The 25,085-nt window shown below is 44.9% G+C and overlaps 1 protein-coding gene across 2 annotated transcripts in view; it reads left to right on the forward strand.

The window, feature by feature from the left end:
- Positions 1–25,085, forward strand: part of LMBR1 (limb development membrane protein 1) — a 160,536-nt gene that overhangs the window by 123,375 nt on the left and 12,076 nt on the right. For both annotated transcript variants that reach the window (XM_075587853.1, XM_075587854.1), the window contains 4 exons: positions 10,381–10,454; positions 11,294–11,384; positions 14,388–14,454; positions 23,741–23,902. In XM_075587853.1, the coding sequence (XP_075443968.1) occupies positions 10,381–10,454; positions 11,294–11,384; positions 14,388–14,454; positions 23,741–23,902 (394 nt within the window). The remainder of the gene's footprint in view (positions 1–10,380; positions 10,455–11,293; positions 11,385–14,387; positions 14,455–23,740; positions 23,903–25,085) is intronic.

Consider the following 25,085-nt stretch of genomic DNA (forward strand, 5'->3'; position numbering starts at 1 on the left):
GCTGATAGACTGCACTTTAAGCCCATATTCATTATTTAACCGTAACTTGAATTTATTTTGGTACACATCCGAAATAGCAAAGCTTGTATCAGTGTCCAATTATTTCTGGACCTAACTGTAATATATATATATATATATCCTGCCGTAAAATATTAACATAGCAACTACTTGTTCTACCCCATCAGGCAGCACAGAGCTGTTTTCCATGCAGACTTCATAGGCTTAGCAGAGAAACTGACAAAGGCTCTTCGAAGCCCAATACTTGTCGCCAAGTGTGGAAAGGCATTAATTTCACTTTCGGGCAAATTGTTTATGAATGATATACACTGGTTAAAAAGCAGTGACCAGTGGGGGGGAAAAACAATAACTGCTCAGTGTGGTGAAGTCTAGAAAAAAAATGTCATTAATGTGCAGGGGGATCAGTACAATACGTGTCTACTGGTGCTGGCAACCTACGTGAATCTTCCATTGCCGCAGAAGCGATATACATTCAGTAGAGCAGTCAATTGGTACCTAAAACTAGTCGCCGTCTATGGAGGCATCCTACACTTGAGATCAGAGATCTTTGAAAAAGCGCCTTGTGCATTCGGGCTTTTGCAGGTGTCATAATGTTCACAGAGTTTTGGCCAAGTCTATGAGTTAAACACATTCCAGGGTTTAGTTGGCAGGTTATAGCTGAAGTTTTTTTTTGGTTTTTTTATTTAGTAGTTGGGAAGAACCAAAATAGCGACCAGTCCAGAAAAAAATAGTTTGGATTGTAAGCTTTGTGATAATTTAGTGAGCCACACTTGGGTATGATGTCTCTATATCTTCCTTACATCCTAAAAAACAAATGAGCCAGCCGGCAAAGCTAGACTTCCTTCTCGACTAGAAGACCCATTGGCCTCGGACACTTGACTCAGTGCCATTTAAGTGGGAAGACTAAATGGGCCAAATGTCTGCTCTCACTTTATTTGTATATGAGAAACTTTGCCTCCACCTGGTGGGCAAAAATACAGTGACACAAAGGGGAGTACACACAAGGTATTTTATTTGGTCCTATATAACTGAAGTGGAAAGAACATTCATGCCATACTGCCACGTACCATGTACTAAATGGCAAATGGAATATTTTGTAGGTTTACATAGAACTAGAAATATTTTTCTTTTATTTTGGATGTGACTATGAAGAATCCTGAAGACTACTTAGAGGTAATCCATGCAGTGTTTTTATTAATTATATATATATATATATATATATATATATATATATATACACACACACAGGGGTACTCCAGAGCTGAACTCCATTCATTTCAGATCGGGCCCCTCCCCCTTTTTCCATAGATACTTGTCTCTGTTGTGCGTGCCAGTAGCGATTCCAGGGTTCACATTCTGGACGGTTTTCAAAGCTCTTGGGCCAGGCGGGCCAATACAAAGCCGTGACTTCACCTGTGCGGCTTCCTGTTTGGCCCATGTGACGCGAGACCTTTAAACTGCAGAGAGGTACCGGCACCCCCATCGGATGTAAATATCTCTGGAAGCAGGGGTTCCCCGGATCTGAAGTTAATGGGGTTCAGCTCCCGAGACTCCCTGCTTCAATCTTGTATTGAAAAATGCCGAAATAATATATTTATTGTGCTGTTAGGTGCGTATACTTTGCTACTCTTAGCTACATTTTATAATAATAGTACACCTTCTGTCCTGTCTTGAAATTTCCGTCTAGTTTTAAGGGTAAAACTAATTCTGTAAGCATATCAGGAAGAAGCAAAGTAGATTTAGTCATTGCTGTTGTCATATTTTTTTTGTAACATAATACTTTTTCACTGCGTCAACAATAAGTCAATGAACCAATTGAAAGTGCTAATTTCATTCAGTGGACCATGGCTCTGCCTGTCACCTTTTTGTAGCACGTACAATTATAGATGGTTACTAAAGGCATGAATTACAGCACCTCCCCCATCAGTAAAAGTGGTGTTTTTACAATGGAAAGTGACTGACCCTGATATGGCATAATATAACATGACTTGTGTAGCCCCCTGTAAACAGCACAGGCTATACCTATCTTCCTTCTACTGTGGTAAGTCCTGTTAAGATCAGGCACCAGTAATCATCATGGGTTTTCCCCCTTCATAGCCCTATCCTGAGTGGTAGATGCAGGCCTGGACTCTGCTGCAGGCATGAGCAAGAGGGGAGGTTCTGCTGACATCACGAGGGGCGGGGCTAGCTCTATATTTAGCAGCCAACTCCGGTGAGTAGAGTTAGTTGATAGTGATATCGAGAGTCTGGAGTTGCCGGTTAGTTATGCCGGGAGTATGCAGTTCAGTTAGTATGCCGTGAGTCGAAGAATCCTGCGGATCGGTCCGAGGAGTTGGAGGAGACCGTGGTCTCCCCTGCGCATAGTGCAGGAGCAGAGAGAGAGAGGAGTGGAAAGATTCAGCTTCCTTTAGTAGAGCTGATAGAATTATAGACTTGGTGGACCAATGCCCTCACACCACTGCCAGGGGTGATGGGGAGAATCCAAGCCCCACCGCGAGGATAACCTCGGGGGTGGGCCACGGGGTATTGAAGCCCTAAGCCCAGACCATCCTGCCGGAGGAGCGACTTGGAGGGAAGGAGAGGAGGAATTATATGTGTGGAAGGAGAGCGGCGTAATAACAAGTCTTTGCTGTTGTTGTTGCGGCTACTGGAAGCCACTACCATTGGGAGATTGCTGATCTGTCAATAAAAGAGACTATTCGTCATTACCAAAGACTGTGTGTGAATCGGAAGGTATTACCCTGGAACCCAAGGGGTTCTTCTATACAGGTCCTGTCCCATATTCCTGGGAGTATAGAAGATGGAGGCTATCACCCCAGAAGCCCGGTCCTGGCTCCCCCACAACATCGCGGGAAGCTCAGGCCCTCCTGTTCCTCACAGGTATGCACTTCACCGCATGTAATCTGCCCTCATGCACCCTAGACACCACCGTAGAGTCTGGGGGAGGGGGGGAAGCAGGGTTACATTTGGAGGCGCTGCTGAGATATGTCAGAACAGGACCGGCTTATAGCAAGGCGGAACGGGCAGAGCGAGATGCACTCTCCGTGCAAGTGTTGGAGAAGGATGGGCGCCCATAGGAGGTGGCGTAGGAAGGGTGAATAGTTAGAGCTAACCGAGTCCCTTGAGGCAGGTAGCGTGAGGCAACTGGGGGGTCAGCCTGTTAACCAGTCCAGGGACCATGGACCAGGGCCCGTGCTATGAGTGGCCAAAAGCAGGAGATGCCCGTACCTAGAAAAGGGGTACCCTAGCTATCACCCACACACACGCACCACTGAACACTTGCATGGTAGACATTGAGTACAGTGCATGGAGGAGAGGAGTTCCGCTGAGCCTGGGGTACAAGCCACCTCAATTTAGTGAGAAACAGAATGCAGAGCACACTGTTGACAATTTTAGGTACGAGATACCCGTTAGACACTGAGGATAGGGCACATGGGCGTTTGGAGGATTCGTCCAAGATGGCGGCCATCCCTACATGTGCTCCACGGAGCAAGGACAGTGATCTAAAATGGCGGTTCCCGCCAAGCCTGGAGCAAGCACGTGCGTTGTGCACAGAGACTATTAGGAGAATGTGGCGGGACATGTTTAATACTTTGTCACCAAACCCGGATTCTTTGCAAGGGGAGCGGCGCGAAAGCCGAAAGCCCACCCACCTGTGCCGTGAATGGTCAGAAGGCCAGGCCACGTCACGCTGAAGAAGAAAAGATCCCACCTCTGGATTCCACCAGAGGGAGGGGGCACACGGAGAACCAATCAGGAGTGTCCTCCCCAGCGAAGGGAGGGACCAGAAGCCTGCTCCTCGAAGAGCGTCACTTTTGTCTGGCATTCGAGGAGCAAGGAGCTGGAACACTGAGCTGTTCTCACCCTGAGCGAACCATGTCCGAGATGAGTACTTCCATCTACCAATTACCAGGAGGCCTACTGGTAGTGGAGGTAGCGGAGCACGAATACATTTGGTGTTTGTGTGTCCACTGCGGGATACCGGGCACGGTACCAAGCACTAGGGCCCGATGCCCTCAATGTGGCGCATTTTATATTTGGCCGAACGAGCCATGGCCTTTGTTCGGAACCCCGCGGGGTGCCTCTCCGGGAACCTTGACGGAGGTGGGGGAAGGTAAGACTGCCCTGGGTCCCCGTTATACCATATCGGGAGGAACCAAGGCTCCGCTCGCTATTAAACTGAGCGAGCTGGCAACAGAGAAGAGCGCGACCGCAGTGGAGGTACCAGAGCGAGAACACTTTGTACCTATACCCACTGGCTGTATCGCCGAAGAACCAGGTGACTCCGTAGCGGAGGAACCGATCGTGATTTCGTCGGAGGATGAGATTGGCGTGACATCGGTGGCGATGTGCCTACCGGCGAACCATCCCAAAGGCATCAAGAGAGAGCAGACAAGTCCGGAAACCATCCGACGGTGAGCTCTGGTGCGGCCGGAGGCCCGTAAGAGTCCCACCGCAGTGGTGACTCCCAGTGCGGCAGAGACGGAGACGATCCTAGAGCAGCCCGATGTCATCAAAAAGCAGCGGAGCGGTAAGGAGATTCCACCACCCCCTTACTCCCGCCAGGCGCAGACCGCAATCCCGGCGAAAGAGAGGCTTGAGGCCTACTTGTTCAACCGTGTACCGGATGCTCCGCCACCGCCCCCGCAGGTCCTCGACGCACTTCTGGTGCGTGACCACGGAGCGGATGGAGATTCTGCAGGCGATCCTGACGACGTCGTTCCACCGTAAAGCGAAGGCCTGGAGGAGTGTCCTCTCGCAGCATAGGCTCAGCCATTGCCCCGGCTATCCCCCAGAGTCGAGGCACCTCCCGAGAAGCCAGAAGTATGGCGGGGAGTGCCTCTAAGCACCGGTTCCTTTGGCGTGGTGTCACCCGCTTGCTGGACAATGCCCTGGACGTTCCCCCAGCCCCGGCCCCTAGCTCCACTGCCCCGGCCACTGCCCCTGCCCGTCACGAGTGGTGCCACTGGGACCTACCAGGAGTAAGTTATGTAAATCCCCCAAATACACTAATGACTTGTGGTACTGGGAGTTGAGTGAAGAAGGGTCCGATGGGGAGATACCGTATTCAAGTGTTATACCTGTACCTAACCCTGTGCCGTTTTCTCCTGCAGCTGGAGGGAGGGCCCGTTGGTCCCACACTCCAGTAGAGGCTGAACCTACCAGCAAAGTGGTTCATAAGATGAACCCTACCAGGTACTTTAATGCCAAAGGGAGGAGAGATTGCTCGCGATCTACTGATGCGGGTACGTCCGGTGTATCATCACATGTAGAGTCTGATGTAGAACGCACTAGTCAGGTCACAGAGTACGAGCACCACGACAAATGGTGGGCACCGTTGTTCACCGGATACCACGAGGGGGTGGACCGTACGCGGTTCTTGTTAATTAAGAACGATGTAGTAGATCATTGGTGGGCGGCTGGTTCTTTCACTCCGCAGGAGATGGAGGATGAGTTAGATCAACGGTTTAGGGAGATAGAACAGAAACGTATTGTACCTCGAGGCCCCAGTATATTGTACGATGAGGTAGCTCCAGAGGAGCCTGTATTTTGGGTACTGCCGAGCAGGGCAGGGCACCGCACACTCACCAAACTAAGTCTAGCTGACCGGGCCATAGTCGCTAGATACCGGCAGTCACACGGGTATGAGTATCCCTACGTGCCTGAGCCTATCATGAGAGAAATTGAAGAGAACCGAGACAGTTGGCTCAGGGAGGCAGTCCAGGAATACCTTCGGACCAAGTTCGGTCAGGGAGGGTATCACAATGAGGATAAGATTAGTGAGCTAGTACGCATATGGAGCATCGGTAGGTGTATCTACATGCATGGTGTTAAATACAGGCCTGAGCATGGGCCGGTTCAGTCGTTCGCTGTGACCGTCACGGATCATAATGGACGGCGGGTAAGAAAGGCTGATCCAAGGCACTATCTGTAGGGTTCTCCATGTCGGGAGTACCCGGGTGTACTTGTATTGACTACCTCATTATGCCATGTATTATTACAATGTTATGTGTGCTGTTTCCCAGGTGGTTCGCCGCAGGATGGGTCTGCTAAAAATAGGTCCAAGTGGGGACCATTGGATTCCACCATAGGGAGAGTGTAGCCCCCTGTAAACAGCACAGGCTATACCTATCTTCCTTCTACTGTGGTAAGTCCTGTTAAGATCAGGCACCAGTAATCATCATGGGTTTTCCCCCTTCATAGCCCTATCCTGAGTGGTAGATGCAGGCCTGGACTCTGCTGCAGGCGTGAGCAAGAGGGGAGGTTCTGCTGACATCACGAGGGGCGGGGCTAGCTCTATATTTAGCAGCCAACTCCGGTGAGTAGAGTTAGTTGATAGTGATATTGAGAGTCTGGAGTTGCCGGTTAGTTATGCCGGGAGTATGCAGTTCAGTTAGTATGCCGTGAGTCGAAGAATCCTGCGGATCGGTCCGAGGAGTTGGAGGAGACCGAGGTCTCCCCTGCGCATAGTGCAGGAGCAGAGAGCGAGAGGAGTGGAAAGATTCAGCTTCCTTTAGTAGAGCTGATAGAATTATAGACTTGGTGGACCAATGCCCTCACCCCACTGCCAGGGGTGATGGGGAGAATCCAAGCCCCACCGCGAGGATAACCTCGGGGGTGGGCCACGGGGTATTGAAGCCCTAAGCCAGACCATCCTGTCGGAGGAGAGACTTGGAGGGAAGGAGAGGAGGAATTATCTGTGTGGAAGGAGAGCGGCGTAATAACGAGTCTTTGCTGTTGTTGTTGCGGCTACTGGAAGCCACTACCGTTGGGAGATTGCTGATCTGTCAATAAAAGAGACTATTCGTTATTACCAAAGACTGTGTGTGAATCGGAAGGTATTTCCCTGGGACCCAAGGGGTTCTTCTATACAGGTCCTGTCCCATATTCCTGGGAGTATAGAAGATGGAGGCGCTGCACCACTAAGAGAAGATGGAGGCTATCACCCCAGAAGCCCGGTCCTGGCTCCCCCACAACATCGTGGGAAGCTCAGGCCCTCCTGTTCCTCACAGGTATGCACCACACCGCATGTAATCTGCCCTCATGCACCCTAGACAACACAGTAGAGTCTGGGGGAGGGGAGGAAGCAGGGTTACACTTGTATTATGACAACCAAATGTTTTAAATACAGATAAATAGGTAACTGCTCCTCAATCTACGCCATCAAAATCTGAAGCGAACAAGGAAGGTGTCACCGCTCTACACTTGTCGTCAGATTACAGATGTCTTGGTTGAATAGTGAGGAGATTAGGAGGATGTCATTTTATCTCCCTTTCATTGTACTTCACTTTAAAAGGTGGAATAAGTTTGTTGCTGCGTAAATGGGCTTTCAGATGTGTGATAAAGCTTTTGTAAGCAGGAGCTGAAAGAGGTGATCGGAAAGGTGCAGATCTTGAGCGAAATGGAAACAGGCAGAGGATTTGGTGATGAGATCAAGAGATGGCATATAGATGGAGGGAGTGCAGTGGCCAAGGGAAGCTTGCCAGCAGCATTTTGCGTGGAGGAGAATACAGCTTAATAGTTGAAATGAGATCTTGTGTAAAGGGGGATTAGTTCTTTGGTAGTGTCTGAGAGGAGTAGATTTTGACACAATGTGGAAACCACCAGATTTTCAATGACTGGGAAAAGAATCAAAAATTGTCAGAGGGTAAGTAAAAACATAACTTTTTATGTATTAAAAAAAAAGGAGAGGGAGTAGGTTAAATAAACTCAGAAGCAACTTTTTTGTTTTGCGTCAGCAAAGTTGTGTTAATCATGCCCGCAAAAGAAAAGCTTTGTAAAACATTTTAATTGGCATATAGAGGAGTTATTAACTACCATCTCCCTGCATGTCAGAGTGACAAATCAGGCATTTCCGTTGGGGACCATTGCCTTTTTGGCACTGAAGATGTTAAAGAAAAAAAAATGCATCTTTCAAGTGAATTAAGTGTCCAGCAGGGAAATAATCCCTTAATGCAGTAATGCCCCAAGAAAGGATCTTCAGATCGCGTAAACTGTGAAGTGTCTTTTCCTTCTTTCTAACATTTTCCGTGTGCAATGTTTTCCCCTGTATTTAGTTCACTTGGCCATGGTTACCAGGACAGCCGTGGTTGGCATAATGTGTGGGAACCTAAAATGGCCCTTGCAGTTTAGAGTGGGAATTGTTATTAACTCTTAGGCCGCCCCCGTAGTGGATCCGACGTCGCTCGCGCAAAATCCCAACCAATGGAGGCCAAGGCGCGTGCACGTGAGCGCCGAGGCGTCCGATGCGTGGCGAGACAAACTTCTTTGCCGCGCGACGGCCGGGTCATGTACGCGGTTCAGTCAATGAGGGTGAACACGTGACGTCACAGGCACGCCCCCGCCCCCCATCGCTCAACCCTGCAATACGCAGCTCACGGCAATGTTCTTTGTCCGAGGCCTTATGGGGGCCTTCATGGCATCAGGGTCAGCACTCAAGGGCCACTAATGAGGTTCAGGGAGCATCAAATATACTTGACGTTAGAAATAAAAAATGCTTATGTATATTTATTCCTGAGAACAAGGTTTCCTGCTTCCTTCAGTTTTTAAAACTACAAATCCTATAATATCTTCTGTATCTTCTGTATCTTCACCTCTAGAAGACCCAATTTAAAAAAAAAAAACTCTGCATGTAAAGGCTTGATCATATTCTTCTTCTATCCAATAACATCCTTAACGTAAAGTAAAGACAACAGCAGTGACATATTTATTTTGGGGGGTTTTATACCGAAAATTGGAAGCATTTGTTATATATTTTTATTTTCAATGTCTACATTGTAACAAAATGCATTGAATTATCTTTACTTAATGTCTTTTGTGAAAAAAGTAATTCATTGATGGAGACTTATCCCCCTTAATTGATTTGTTAATTACTGTATGCTGCCATCATGACTGGAAGCGGTCATTTGCTAAAGAGATAGCAATAGCTACTGTACCAGGTACTGTACCACTCCTTGAGAAAGCGCTCTGAGCGTGAAACGCGTGGGAGGAGAGTTCCCCTGTTTTGTCCCTTGTATGTTTTTGTTTTTAACCATGTAGTTTAGTAAATGAACTTTATTTTTTCTACACCTGGCGAGTTGTACAGTGCTTTTTTCGGAGTGCTTTTGCTGTTCAATCAATCTCCTGCAGTTTTTTCATACTGTACCAGGTAATGTTAGAATTAAATGGATCTGAATAGAAATTTATTAATTTCCACAACAAAGCAAATATGTTTTGTTTTTTAACTTTAAGGCTGATTGAATCTGTCTAAGCAATCCAATAACATCAATAAGGTATTAACAAGAACCCCCCCACCCTTTTTTTTTTTTTTTAACACACTGGGATTGTCCATTTAAACGCTGACAGTGGATAGGGCTCTGTGTTGTGGTCTTTTCATTAAATTACGTTGCCCACCTCTGCACTAGCTCATAATAGTATCTGCTTGATGCATAGCCCTGGTTGGGAGAAGCCTAGTCTTTGATAGTCTTGGATGTTTAGAGGGTCCCAGGGAATTGTATATGAACCACGACTGGATGAAACATCTTGTTTTCCACGCAGGCAACACTGAGCCCCCTTGATTATGTTGGCAGGCTACTTTAGGTTTGGTATCTAATGTTGTAATGCTGCTTAAAATTTCTATTATTTGTATATGTAAAGCATGTGACTATGTATAATTGAACATCTTTGCTGTACCTAAGCGGGCAATCGTTTGGTGCTCCTGTTATAAATCTGTCAAAATCATTATTGTGTGCCTAACGTGTGCTGTAGTCGGTGACATGTTGCAGTTGATATGTAACATTATATTACTAAGTGGAACACATTATTGTTACAGCTTTCAGAGTAATAGACAGTCTGCTGTTTGGAACACAGCAACAGATCTGTTCCTGATACCTTTTTTGAGCTCTGCCCTTTGGCAACAAAGTGTGTGTGTGTGTGTGTGTGTGTGTGTGTGTGTGTGTGTGTGTGTGTGTGTGTGTGTGTGTGTGTGTGTGTGTGTGTGTGTGTGTGTGTGTGTGTGTGTGTGTGTGTGTGTTTCAAAAAAGGAAGTGGATGACGTTCTAAATAGTTGCTGTAGCAACCAAAAAGAATGATCAGTACATTAAAAAATGGCATTAGGAGTTTAAAAAAAAAAATGCTGACAATATTATCCAATACTACAGAACTGATTTATTTGAAATAAAATATATAGGATTTTTCAAGTTTTGCTGCTTTAAGGGCAAGATTCAGATGTATAGAAAGAACATGTTGATGAATACATTGAAGGCAATCCTCTACACTAATCTCATTCAATATTTCAACCTACAAGTGGCAGGGTTGTTTTGTTAGGTAGCTGCTAATAACGCCATAAACCTTATTCTAATTTTGATCTGTTTTATTTTACAGGGGCCTGGTATTGGAAACGCTTCACTGTTCACGTTTGGTTTTGTAGGAGCGACACTGGAAATCATTTTAATTTTGTATCCTTTTCTCGAGAAAAAAAATATATACTGTACACACACCTCTCATGCATTTATACCTTGACCCCATTCGGGCGCACTTGGGTAACACCCATCTACTGTCTGTGTAAATTCTCCCTACTTGCCACTTAGATTGTAAACTCGCAGAGGCACCTTTTATGTTGAAGCGCTTATTCCTATTCCATCAGTTATTTACGGCTGTAAAGCGCTATGTACATGGATGGCACTATATAAATAAAGAAATACAGTAAAAAAGGACAGTGAGTTTTAATAGCTCAACATTTCGACTCAATCTGGAGCTCTGCTCTTGAGCCGGGCTCCAAGTGGAGCTGACATGTTGAGCTATTAAAATTCACGTGTTTGACTTTGGAGTGCCTGCCCTTTTTTACTTCTTGTATTATATCCCTCGGACAGCATGCACCCAGATTAAGCTATTGACCTCATCGTTGTGAGTGCCCAGTTACTCTATATATATATATGTGTGTGTGTGTGTGTGTGTGTGTGTGTGTGTATATATACAGTATATGTTATATATACTGTATATACACAAACTTTCACACACACTCACACACTTACACTCTGTTAACAAGTGTTATATGACGATTTGTGGGACACTGCTAACTCACGAGGACCGTCTCCGGGAAAGAGGCGAGTGCAGGGGTGGGGGGGTGGGGGGGGGGGAGTGCAGGAGGCCAGGGCAGTCCTTTTTCATGCACTCGAGGCGTTTTTGTTTTTTCTCTTCAGCTCTTAAGATGTTTTGGAGGGCACAGAGTGCTTGAGTGGGTCTGTGCATTCCTCTGGGCTAGCTGTTGTCTTTCCCTTTACCTTGATTCTCACAGCTATCTCATGGTGTCTTCTGTCGTCGGCTTCTACAGCCTGCGCTTTTTCAGTACTTTTACTCCCAGGAAGGATGACACGACGATGACAAAGGTAAGGTGACACGGAAGGTGGGGGTGTAGATGCAAGTCCTACCCTTCCCCACTAACACCCCCCCCTCGCTCCTCTGATTCCCCCCCTCTCGCACCATTGAATTCCCCCCCCTCCTCTCCCCACTGATTTCCCCCCCCCCTCACCCCACTGATTTCTCCCCCCCCCCTCGCCCCACTGATTCCCCTCCCCTTGCCCCACTGATTCCCCCCCCCCTCGCCCCACTGATTTCCCCCCCCCCCCCTCGCCCCACTGATTTCCCCCCCCCCTCGCCCCATTTATTCCCCCCCTCGCCCCATTTATTCCCCTCCCCCTCCCTTTTCCCACCCAGGACAATCTGACTGTGCTATTTAGTAATTGCCCTGAATGGCTCATTTGCAGTGATCAGTAGTTTGTTTGTAAGCTGCGTAAACACAAACTGGAAGATTTTCAAACTACTAAATGAGTGGGAAAAGGGATGTGCTGTTTGGTTTGGACGGCGTCCATTCACTTGTTACACACACACACACACACACACACACACACACACACACACACAAAAGGGCCTGGAATGGCAGCGCTTGTTAACCGGCTATAGAAAAGCCAGTGAAAGGAGTTTTCTTTCTTCCCAAAGGAACGTATTGCTAATGAGTAACTTTGATTGTGCTAACTGTACTTCACCCAGCCTGTTTGAAATCTGAAGAACTCTGCTGCTACAAGTAACACAGACAGAGTAATTCAAATTTGAATAATTAAAGTAAGACTGAAGAGTCCTATTCAACCGCTGCTTGCAAGTTAAGGCTAATTTGACTTACCACAATTTGACACCAGTTTGAGAAGAATGAAGCTGTTAAGTAACGCTTTGACACAAATGTATACATTTTGTGTCGGATATTCCCACAAGCTGCCTAAGGAGGTCAGTAACTAAGGGGCAGGCATTTTCATTTTAATTGCCCATATGAGGCATTTTTTCTTTGTCTGAGAGAAACTGTATTAAATGAGCGTTGCCATTTCTGCCTGAGCTACGTGTGCTGAAATTCCCCACACCTAATGCATATAAAATGCAGCTTAAGGTGACTAAGAAGTATTTGAGGTTATCATTACCAGGTCTCTTACAGTTACATTTTCTTCTGCTGAAAGATTTCGGCCGAACATCGTGCTCATTTTGTTTTTCTTCTCTCATCTATCACAGAGGCAGCCAAACTCCAGGCCTCACGGGCCACCAAAAGGCCAGGTTTTAAGGATATCACTGCTTCAGCAAACGTGGCTCAGTCGAAGACTGCACCACCTGTGCTGAAGCAGGGATACCCTTTTAACCTGGCCTGTTGGTGGCCCTTGAGCACTGGCGTTGGCCACCCCTGACTAACACAATTCAAATGTCGCTACGGAAATAGGTTTAAATACATGAATATAGTTTCCAATCCTATGACTTCGCTAACCTCTGTATTCCTGTGTTTCTGTCACAGTATGTACACCAAAGAGAGAGCCCCCATTAATGTATCTGTATGTCCGCCACAGGGCCACAGCCCTCCGTTTAGCCCATTGTCGCATGCCATATAGTGGTACTGTATGAGCTGCAGGGGGAGTGACGTGAGCGGGCACACTGGCCGTGTTACTGTAAGCATGTGACAATGGATGGATGAAGCACGCACCGTATGGGGAACCTGTTGGATACATTATAGGGTCCTCCATCTTTGGCTGTACTTTGGGTGGTTGGTGTCATTTTTCTGTACCCACGTTATAAGCTGCTAACTTGATGCAGTGTGAGGGGAAAATGTGGAACGTGTTAATAATCGCATACACATAAAGATATATACTAAAGTTTAAGGTTACTGATATTCTGCCTAGTAAAACCAATTAAATATACAAATACATGCAATATTCAACATCAAATAGTGAACAATGAATCAGACTTGTTTCTGTTTTAGAAACATGAATTTGATGTTAAAGCTGCAGACCAAGCAATATCCTACATGTTTTTTTTTTTTTTTTTTTTTAATAAATCGGTTCTGTACAATGAGAAAATAAATGTAGCATTTTTTTTTTACGCTGAAATTTGTAATGTATTATAATGTAACGAGCCTTTTTGTTTCTATAGCAACCATTTGCAAAGTAACAGATACTGAGTCAATACTCCTCTGCAGCCATTTAGTGAACCCCCGAGCCGAATCTTCGCCCATCGATCGGCAACTTAGCTAATTACTTATGTGCGGATTGTATTGATGCACATATTAAAGGGGGGGTGGGCGGTTGGGAATTAAAAAAACGGCAGTTTGGACTGCTGCTTTAATAGTCATAAAAATTAGTTATGGTTTTAAGGTTTTTAATAAAAAAAACTAAATGTAATACTTGTGTTTGTAAATATGGTAACACATTAGGAATAAACATACAGTATAGTGATCTTATGTCACAGTATTATATTTGAACAACTTACCTGATTAAAAAGATTGTTTGTCCGTGTGACAAAGGAGTATATGGAGTATATGGTGAACGTTTACAAAGGTCTTTATTTTGTATATTTGACCAATAATAGATGGTGTAGGGCAGGCCTGCACAACTCCAGTCCTCGGGGGCCGCAAACAGGCCAGGTTTTCAGGATATCCCTACTTCAGCACAGCTGGCTCAATTAGTGGCTGAGTATGACTGAGCCACTAATTGAGGCAGCTGTGCTGAAGTAGGGATATCCTGAAAATCCGCCTGTTTGCGGCCCCCGAGGACTGGAGTTGTGGAGGCCTGGTGTAGGGGAGGAGGGTATATCCAGAATACAGAGATGGAAATGATGGACTGTGACTTTGGTTGTTATATTTCCTTGCTGGAGCCAACTGATATTATAGAGAAGGAAATGTCCAACACCCCAAATAATCCCGATTCAATAAAAACAAATCTGCTGAGCTGTTGCTAGAAGTAGCTGAAGAGAAATTGCAGGAAACCGTTTCCACACAATAGCCGCCATTAATTCTTACTGTACGTTACTTTATCTCTGTTTTTTAACTGTTCTGTTAATTGTATGTTTTTGCATTGTAACAGATCATTGGAAACTGCGTGTCTATCCTCGTCCAAAGCTCTGCATTGCCCGTCATGTCGAGAACATTAGGTACGTTTTGGGGATATCGTGCTAACTTGACAACACTTTATTTATATGGGCGCCGAATTTGCCATAATCATTTTCCGAGAAAAGAAAAAAGGAATAAGTTCCATCTGCATCGAGGTGGGGGAACTCCAGTCCGCAAGGGCCACCAACAGGTCAGGTTTTCAAGATATCCCTGCTTCAGCACAGGTGCCACAGTTAAGACTCAGCCACCTGTGCTGAAGCAGGAATCTGATCTACATGCTGGTACAAGTTCTGACACTGCAGCCGTCTGTCTTTGTCAGGTTAGACCGTCTAGAACGGCAATGCAACAACTGAAACACGATAGGAAATATTTCCCAGTTAGGCTTTCTCAAACATTGGGTGCACTGTGCAGGTTTCTGTACTCACAGCAGGAATGGGCTGAAAGACAAAGTGCCAGGAGGCTCTGTAACTGCATGAAATGCATTTGCAAATAAACCTCGGCTTATTTTAACGAAATAGGTCTGGTTTATAAAGGATCAGCAAATTGTAGACCATTGGCTTAAAATACATTTTCGAGCAGAAATCCGCAGTGCCTAGGTTTTTTCCTTTCTTATAAAGGATCAGTCCGTTTCTGTTCATACAGAATTTGACAGGATTTTAAAAATGATTTGTGTTTTGCAGTGATAGTAGTTGCCACAGTATATATCCAATCTATTGTTAGCCCCTTAATGGTGTAGTCCCAAATAGACTTGATATATTAAATGGGTTTAAACCAATTTGATTAAGGTCTTAAAACAGCAGATGCCAATTATCCCTTATCATTGTATAATGTCTTAGGCCTCGGACATGGTCAGCGCTTATGCGCTGACCCGTGCTTACGCTCGGCACTTAGCCCCTGCATCCGCAATGAGAGCGGCTTTAGCCGGGGCTCGCTTACGCTTACGCAAGCGTGCGGAAGCGTAAGTCTTAGCTAAATTTTAAATTTTCGCGCTTGCCGGAGCGCAGGGCCGGTCACGTAAGCGGTTCGCCCAATGAGGGCGAACCAGCTCCGTGACGTCACTGGCCCGCCCACCCGACGGCGCGCGGTCTAAGGCCAGGGAAAGCACCCGCTTTCCCTCAGCCTCCGCGCGCCTCAGCACGCAATCAGTAAGCATGGACGCAGCCTTACACAGCCCTCAGACTTGACCATGTCTTACCGATGCAAACAAGATGGGCAGTCACCCACATTCAGAGCATTGTTTCTAAGTGAAAAGTGTTACTTAAGAATACACCGTTGTATTTTTTTTAAATTATATACTGCGTAGCCTAATTTGAGCCCATGAAACAGATCACTATCATTAGTTCAATCCTGGACCGCACCTTTAGCTCGGGCACTGAATGGATTAATGAAAGGTTAGGTGAAAGTAAACCGCACAAATTCAAGTTATTCACACTGTCTGGGTTTACTTTTTAAATGCATGGGGTATTTAAGTCTACTGTGGGCAATGGTATAATGCAATGGTCTCTAATGTAGCTACCCCCTCTAAAATACTTGTAGCCTATTTACATCATACAGTGCATCTTAATTGACTGTATAACCTCTGTTCTTTTAACGTAACCATGTATTGTTATAACTCTCTGCCCAGGACATACTTGAAAACCAGAGGTTACTCTCAATGTATTACTTCCTGGTAAAACATTTTATACATAAGCAAATAAATAATTCCCCAAGAATAGGGCACATTTTATTTTTCCCGTTTTTTTTATTTATTTAAGAGATCTCTTATTGCCCCTTTCCTACGCTGTTTTTATTTTTACAATCTGGTGCTCCATTCAGGAGATACAAGCGATTGTAATAGAGCCCATTGGCATTGCCATGGTAACCTTTAAACTGCAGAGATTTTTTTTAAAAATTTTTTTTTCTAATTGACCGAGACACCTGTGCTGAAGCAGGGATATCCTTAAAACTTGACCTGTTGGTGGCTCTTGAGGCCTAGAGTTAGCAACTTCTGCACTACGTTATGTGGCCCCTTGAGTACCAGATCACATGATGTAGTGGCTACGTGTTGCAGCACGCAAAGGGTTAACCCACCCCTGGATGTGTCTTGTATAGCCTGCATTCCACTTACTGTGGCACTTTTTGAGTTAAATTGTAGTTCGTAGGAGATTTTCCCTAGATCAGAAACACTAGGAATACGGACTGCGGCGGTCTAGGACTTTTGGCCGCGATCAAATCTCTGCCGGCAGGACTATGTCACCGCAGGTCACCTCGCCACCATCCACCATCGTTAAGTGTCCCCGGATCTCACCAGATGCAGGCTACCTCGTGCGGCGACCACTCCGACTGCATTTGTGATCGGCACTACCAGGACACTCGGTGCACCTGCCAGCAGTCAGGACACAGGTACCCTGTGGCTGTGGAGATCCGAGGACAGAGGTGCCCTGCGGCTGTGGAGATCTGAGGACAGAGCTGCCCTGCGGCTGTGGAGATCCGAGGACAGAAGTGCCCTGCAGCTGTGGAGATACGAGGACAGAGGTACCCTGCGGCTGTGGAGAACCGAGGACAGAGGTGGCCTGCGGCTGTGGAGAACCGAGGACAGAGGTGGCCTGCGGCTGTGGAGAACCGAGGACAGAGGTGGCCTGCGGCTGTGGAGAACCGAGGACAAAGGTGGCCTGCGGCTGTGGAGAACCGAGGACAGAGGTGGCCTGCGGCTGTGGAGAACCGAGGACAGAGGTGGCCTGCGGCTGTGGAGAACCGAGGACAGAGGTGGCCTGCGGCTGTGGAGAACCGAGGACAGAGGTGCCCTGCGGCTGTGGAGATCTGAGGACAGAGCTGCCCTGCGGCTGTGGAGATCCGAGGACAGAAGTGCCCTGCAGCTGTGGAGATACGAGGACAGAGGTACCCTGCGGCTGTGGAGAACCGAGGACAGAGGTGGCCTGTGGCTGTGGAGAACCGAGGACAGAGGTGGCCTGCGGCTGTGGAGAACCGAGGACAGAGGTGGCCTGCGGCTGTGGAGAACCGAGTACAAAGGTGGCCTGCGGCTGTGGAGAACCGAGGACAGAGGTGGCCTGCGGCTGTGGAGAACCGAGGACAGAGGTGGCCTGCGGCTGTGGAGAACCGAGGACAGAGGTGGCCTGCGGCTGTGGAGAACCGAGGACAAAGGTGGCCTGCGGCTGTGGAGAACCGAGGACAGACGTGGCCTGTGGCTGTGGAGAACCGAGGACAGAGGTGCCCTGCGGCTGTGGAGATACGAGGACAGAGGTTCCCTGCGACTGTGGGGATCCGAGGACAGAAGTGCCCTGCAGCTGTGGGGATCCGAGGACAGAGGTTCCCTGCGGCTGTGGAGAACCGAGGACAGAGGTGGCCTGTGGCTGTGGAGATCCGAGGACAGAGGTACCCTGCGGCTGTGGAGAACCGAGGACAGAGGTGCCCTGCGGCTGTGGAGAACCGAGGACAGAGGTACCCTGCGGCTGTGGAGAACCGAGGACAGAGGTGCCCTGCGGCTGTGGAGATCCGAGGACAGAGGTGCCCTGCGGCTGTGGAGAACCGAGGACAGAGGTACCCTGCGGCTGTGGGGATCAGAGGATAGAGGTGCCCTGCGGCTGTGGAGATCCGAGGACAGAGGTGTCCTGCGGCTGTGGAGAACCGAGGACAGAGGTGCCCTGCGGCTGTGGAGATACAAGGACAGAGGTGTCCTGCGGCTGTGGAGAACCGAGGACAGAGGTGCCCTGCGGCTTCGGAGATCCGAGGACAGAGGTTCCCTGCGGCTGTGGAGAACCGAGGACAGAGGTGCCCTGCGGCTGTGGAGAACCGAGGACAGAGGTGTCCTGCGGCTGTGGAGAACCGAGGACAGAGGTGCCCTGCGGCTGTGGAGATCCGAGGACAGAAGTGCCCTGCAGCTGTGGGGATCCGAGGACAGAGGTGCCCTGCGGCTGTGGAGATCCGAGGACAGAGGTGCCCTGCGGCTGTGGAGATCCAAGGACCTTTAAAGATGGCGGGAGGCGGCGAGGTGACCGGCGGCGATGGTGACCTGTGGTGAATGGTCGTGGTGGCGGAAGGCTGATAGCGATTTGGTCAAGGCCACACTCCCCATTACGGACGGCGGTACTTAGCAGGACCCTTAGATCCAACTACTCCGAACATGATGCAGCAAGTCAGTAATGTGCAAAAGACTCCTTTTACCCGGCTTGGCAACTTGAGAAAGCTTTTGCGTTCTCCTTGTCCATCTTCTACAAAACCTCTTTGATGGTGGCCATGTTCAGGGAACCCACAGCAATGATGGTCACACGCGGACTAAGCAATATTAACCACATTTACTGGTCTAATAATAAAAGCTATTATGTAGCATAAGCCGTCTAACACTGTGCTTCCAACTGTGTAATGTATGAAAATTGTACATGAAAAATGTTGCATTTTACCCATCAATCCAATCTGAAAACTGTTCAGACGTTGCATAGATATATCCAAATATACATATCTATGTATGCAATATTTCCAGGTCTATACTGAAATATATTTTGGAATATCACACCTTTCACTTGGAGTAATTTCCTGTTTTTGTAAATATATCACAACCATTCTACACAATGAAACCTGCACAGTCTTTAATACCGGGCGGAAAGCAAAATAGGTTTTAAATTGTTTGCATATTTTTTGCAGAACCAAAGCTCGTGTCCCATTTAGAATGATCCAAATATTTTTTTTTAGAAATTGCCTTTATTTTACTCTTTCTCTCTCTGCTTTTAAAACACAAAATTGCTGTCGGGTTCCAATAATGTGATTTGTTTGGTTTTTTTTCCCATTGGCCGACAGTCGGTCCTTTGAGCTAAGAACAGCACCGGTCATCTCCAGGCTCAATTGCTGGAAGCAAAATGTATTTTTTATTATTTTAAATGTTTTTTTTTATTTTTAATTTTTAAGCGTTAGTCTTTTGTGCTCTACTGTGCATTTGAAATTGGTTTTCGTTACGTAACCTCTTGTCTAACATTTCTCTGTGTGTGTCATAGTTTGAGAGCTTTCACTTTAGGGCAGACCCATCAAATGTGAAGGAATCGTTAAAGTGTCTGGCTTACGGGTGACAAACTCCAGCCCCCAATGGCCACCACAAGATCAGGTTTTGCCGATATCCCTTGTACCTGTCCTACTGGTGGGCTTTTGGGGAATGGAGTTGACCAGCCCTGGTCTAGTTTGTTTAGCCCACAAAAACGCAATGAAAAACAAATCATTCCTTCATTAGCCTGAATCACTGCCGTAGCTACACATGGTCACATAAATGATGCATCAGAGTTTAGGAGGTTGTGGTCTAATACAGGCGTTTTTAGTTTCTGAAATAAAACAAAAAGAACAGAATTTTACTATAAGTCCTTAATACAGGATAGTAGCTTTTTAAAGAACACTGTCTTTTTTTTAAAGCTTTTCTTTCATTTTGGACTTCCATTTCCTTTTGTCAATTCAGCCTGTTTAAGAGATTGGATTAGCCCTGCTGTTATTTGATGCTATTCTTAACCGAGGCGTATAAATGAAATGTAAAAAAAAAAGATGTGTAAACGTATATGTAAAAAATAAAAAAATCCTGTGGGAACGAACAAATTGTTTTTGTATCACTTAAGCTACTTCGCCACTTCCATGTTTCCAAAGCTGATTTTGTGTGCACTATAATACAAGCTTGTTGGTAAAAGTTGGTAGTAATGTACACTGATTATTGAGAGGAAGGGTGCTTGCTGGGAACAATTGTTGGTACAAAGAAAACAAATTAATGGCGAAACTCACTTTTTTTTTTCCCCTGCCTAACAAACGACATTCCTGAATAGTTTGCCATAGAGATAAATAAAAGCATAAAATAGGAGGAAAAAGAAGGATGGGTCAATTAGAATGCAGCTAACAAATGCACAGGCACAGCTGTTCAAACAGGATTAATAGACTGCATCAGAGTACAGTGAGTCATGGGGTGCTTTGCAAAATATCAACATGCATTGCATTACATGTTATGCCTAGTGCTTTTCAATAGATGAAAGGAAATAAATACGTTAAACAGATTCATAGTCTTCTCACAGTATTAAAAAAAAGGCACATTTTTTTTGGTGTGGGGGGGTAGAGATACAAAGAGGGAACTGGGCTAGCCACGATGGGAAAGGCAAACGAGAAAACATTATCAAGCGATTCACAGTGCTTCGTTCTTTCAAGTCACTTCAGGATGGTGGAAATATTGATACAACACAGTATGGGAGACGGTTCTTTCTTTTTGCAGTATGTTTTTGTATAATCTTTTAATTTGTTTAATATATATATATATATATATATATATATATATATATATATATATAATGTTCATTGTATGTGAAAATCTACACATGATCTATTATATCATCAATATATCAATATATCAATTTTAAATGTTTTTATGCCGGTCCTGCATTTATTTTTATTTATATTTTTTATTATTTTTATATATATATATAGGCAGGACCGGCACATAGACGTTCAAAATAGTGACATTTTTCGGTTCCACACTGGGAACAAACATCATAAAAATATTTAATGATCTATTTAGCATATTAATTATTAATCTGTTATTACCAGATTGATACATACAATGTACCCTCCTCCTTTCTTTTTTATGTACCCTTTTTCTTTAATTTTGAAAAAAAAAGGATCAGTAAAAAATATATATATAGTGTAACAGAGCAGATGGCACACAAATACAGATGAAAACAAGTGCTAGTCCCATATGAATAAGTATAATCAAAGGCTCCTTACCAGGCAGACCAAAGAGTCCAGAGAATCCACTTGGTATATATACATACATACATATATTTATACTTGCATATATTAATATAAATATATATTTATGTATACATATACATTTATAAAGTACATTTAAATGTTTTTATGATTTATGTTCCAGACATATACATTCAAATTTCAGAGATTTAAAAAGCGTTTATGGGTCTACTGCCTTTTAGTCTGTAGCACATAGGGATTTGTTTATACACACACGTACACACTACTGTTTTCATTTACTGTTTGTGACATACAGAAATACAACCATATCCATAATTATATTAGTGAAACAATACATGCCGCGTGGAAAGCCAGACCACAACGGTGTTAGATGTGTGTATTAACAAATAATAATAATAATTGCGTTGCCCATCAGGTAGCTTTATATATAAGGGGTTTATTCAGGCTGCCAGAAGTTATTTTTGTTCCGCATATTACCCTCTATCAGTCTGTGTTTCTGCAGATTAACTGTTTAATAAAGGAACTATATTTGCAAAACAACCACAATCTGTCCTTGGAAATATTTAATCTGTATCTTTCGCAGTTGCTGTAGTATTTAATTTGCTACAGTATGTGCAGTTTGTTTAATGTGAGAAATAGTAGTATAGAAGCAGTAGCCACTTAAATGTACCTGTCAGAGTAAGGCCCCTGTATACATAATACATTTTAGGTCTACAGTTATTGGTATGATGCTTCCACAATATATTTAGTTATGATTTGAAACTATTTCTTAATTTTCTTTACTCCATTTACTTTATTTAAGGTAATTAATACACAAAGTGACTTAAACTGCATCATTTGCTTTAGCACAATACCTGCTCTCTGAAACATATTTTAGTGACTTTATCATTGACCAAACTCCTTCCTGTTCGCCAACGACTACAGTTTAGGGTCTAAAGATGTTAAGTGTTTCAGCGAAAGGTTGTTCAGTTTTGCTGTTGTTAATTTTTTATTTTTTCCCCCCATGTGTTTTGTCTTTTAAATGTGCAATTCTACATAGCCGGCCAAAAAAACAATCTTTTGCCAAAAAAAAAAATATATATATCTACCTGGCTTCCTTTTAAACAAGTATAGCACTGCGCAAAGCAGAAAAGGAACAAATCCCACGGGAGGCCACAGTAGAGGGGCAGATGTTGTTATATTTTTTACATTTATTAAATCGGCACATAAGGGTCTTCCTCTCTCCCCTTCTCATCTTAAACGCAAACACTATACACCAACCATCTCACCTTTCACTCTTCCTGTTTATTTTTATTAAGCAACTATCGCTGGACAGCGCGCAGATCCAAACGCTGGCTGAAATTAACTTTGCTATCCGTAGTTGCTGTGGCGACCGACAAACTCCTGCCTTCTTATGCGTTCCAAGCAGTGATATTACGCTAGCGTCTGGATCTGTTTTATGTAGAATCTCTCTGACATTCCGGTGGAGTAGACAAGTACTATACTGTATGCTTCAAATGGAGCAGGATCTATGAGGGACACAGTACTAAATCTAGCAATGATGTTCAAACAATAGGTCATTATTTCATATGATCAATGAATTGCTGTTTATTGTGTTTAATCTATTCTAGGTTTTTTTTTGAACACCATAATGAAACCGGGGCTGTATCTTTTACATATTCATGGACCAGCATTCTTATTACCCCACAAAAAGCTGGCAAATAATCTTTTAACTCCTTAAATGCATGAGGGTTACTTTAGCACTGAAGGGCTCTATACCAAAGTCTGACTTGAGAACCTATTTTGGGGCTCATATGAAGTGAAAGCACATGGCCATTTTTCACTGTTTAACAATTACAGACATACTGGCCAACTCTCCTTGTGTGCGAGGCAGGCGCCCTCGCGTGTACATTTTAGCTTCGCGTCGAACGGATTATCCGACGTGTCGCTGCATTAAGCGAAGCGGATTAACCGACCCTCATTAACATGGGGACTCCGACGCTTTCACTATCCGACGCTTGTTTGTGGAACGGATTCCGTCGGATCACAGAGGACCGCCTGTACGGAAAAATATAACCCGTTTTATGATCTCCCTGAAGAAAGTTCCTGCAACCCAAAAGTAATTAAATGAAAATGAGGTCTCCCCCCATCTTTCTACCAGATCTCCCCCATAAGAGTTTACATAGAGGGAAGTAACTTCTCTAATGCACTGTGCAGAGATGCTCTACGTACAAGGTCTTTCATCAGAAAGATACTGGGGAGTCACCATCTGAACGGACCGTGGGATTAGAGATTGCATGCAAAACAATTCCTATAATACTAATGACCTTCCTTCCTCTTCAGTGATGGAAGAACCCAACGCACATTGCTGTGTAAGACATTGGGGCATATTTACTGCTCCATAATGCACCTTTCAGCACTATTAAAAGAGTCTTCCTGCGCCCGAATGTGCCTTCTGGAGAAGCACTGCCCATTGTGCTTTATGGCACCGAATATAAATACAGTTAGATACTGTATCTCTGTCTAGTGACACAAAGTTTAATGTGATAATAACGGGGTATAAGGAAACGTCTCGCTGCGTATGTGTAACCTTGACCTTTCCTTTCTCTTTGTGTTCCTGTTTTGCAGGGATCACACGATTTGATCTGTTGGGAGACTTTGGAAGGTTCAACTGGCTGGGAAACTTTTATATCGTTGTGGCATACAATTTGTTGTTTGCCATCATGACAACATTGTGCTTGGTCCGAAAATTTACTTCGGCTGTTCGGGAAGAACTTTTAAAGGCAATCGGTAAAATATTAAACTTGCTTATGCATCTCGTGTGTAGTGTTTAAAATGGCCATTTAAATTACCATCTTAGCTCTTTTATTTATTTATTTTAACTACTTTTTACTCTGAAACAAGTGACACTTTCTCTTTATTTCCAGAAAAGGGAAAGTTATACCTACAGATCTTTATATTGGGTTTACAAATTTATGGAAAGCAATAAAAAGTAGCGCTCATTTGGAAATTGACTATAAAAACTTGCTAAATCTAGAGGCTTTTTGTGTATAACTACCTATTCATGTGGGTGTTCAATGGGACAAACAACCACAATATAAACAGCTATAGCTAGATTAGCGTGATGTCAAAGTGCACACAAGTGAAAATACATAGGTTAAATCCTCAAATACAGTATGTTGCTGAATGTGCAAATCAGTGTGCAAACTAGTAGTCTGCTCCAGGTTTGCTGCTTCTCAAAATTGCTGGCTCCACAACACAAATCTATAAGAGAGAGAAAGAGAGCACAATCACTCAGTGTAGTAGATATACAAATTATATTGGCAGTATAAAAAGGTAAGTATTGCATGTACAAAAAAAATGCAATGATTTTGCACAGGCAACAATAGAACTGCCGGTCTGCAGTGTGCTCCACGGCTCACTGATCTGCAGCTTGCATCTGAATCAGCTGCTCAGTTTGGGGAATCGGGCGTAAAACAGCAGATACATTTCTTCCGTTCATCCAGGTTCCATGCGTAGCCATTGGAAACACAATACTTGGTGCTTGCACACCGAAGTGACGTCAGCGTTACCCTATGGGTAACTCAATGGGATAGACTCACCAGCTGAATAAGTCCTCAGCTGAGTAATCACTGTGGGTATAAATTCCCAGTATACTCTCGGTGTCACGGGAAAAGCACAGCCAGTGTGTACTTACACACACTAAAATAGTGAGGCAGAGAATTAATTCCGACGCATTGTGTGGCGAAGTCTCATGCCACTTCATCAGGGAGTAAACAAATACCTCACCAGCCTCACCAGCAGGGCCGCAGGCAGATTTCCTGGGGCCCAGGAATAGAGCTTCGCCCCGTGTCACCGCTGCCGCCCCCTCCATGGCCGCAGCCTTGGGAGCCGTCCCATCACAGCTGTATTTAGAGTGATATTCTAATATGCACATAATCATTGTGTTTTTTGTAAGTACAATACTTAACTT

The sequence above is a fragment of the Ascaphus truei genome, chromosome 2, assembly GCF_040206685.1.
Source record: "Ascaphus truei isolate aAscTru1 chromosome 2, aAscTru1.hap1, whole genome shotgun sequence".
Taxonomy (NCBI): Eukaryota; Metazoa; Chordata; class Amphibia; order Anura; family Ascaphidae; genus Ascaphus; species Ascaphus truei.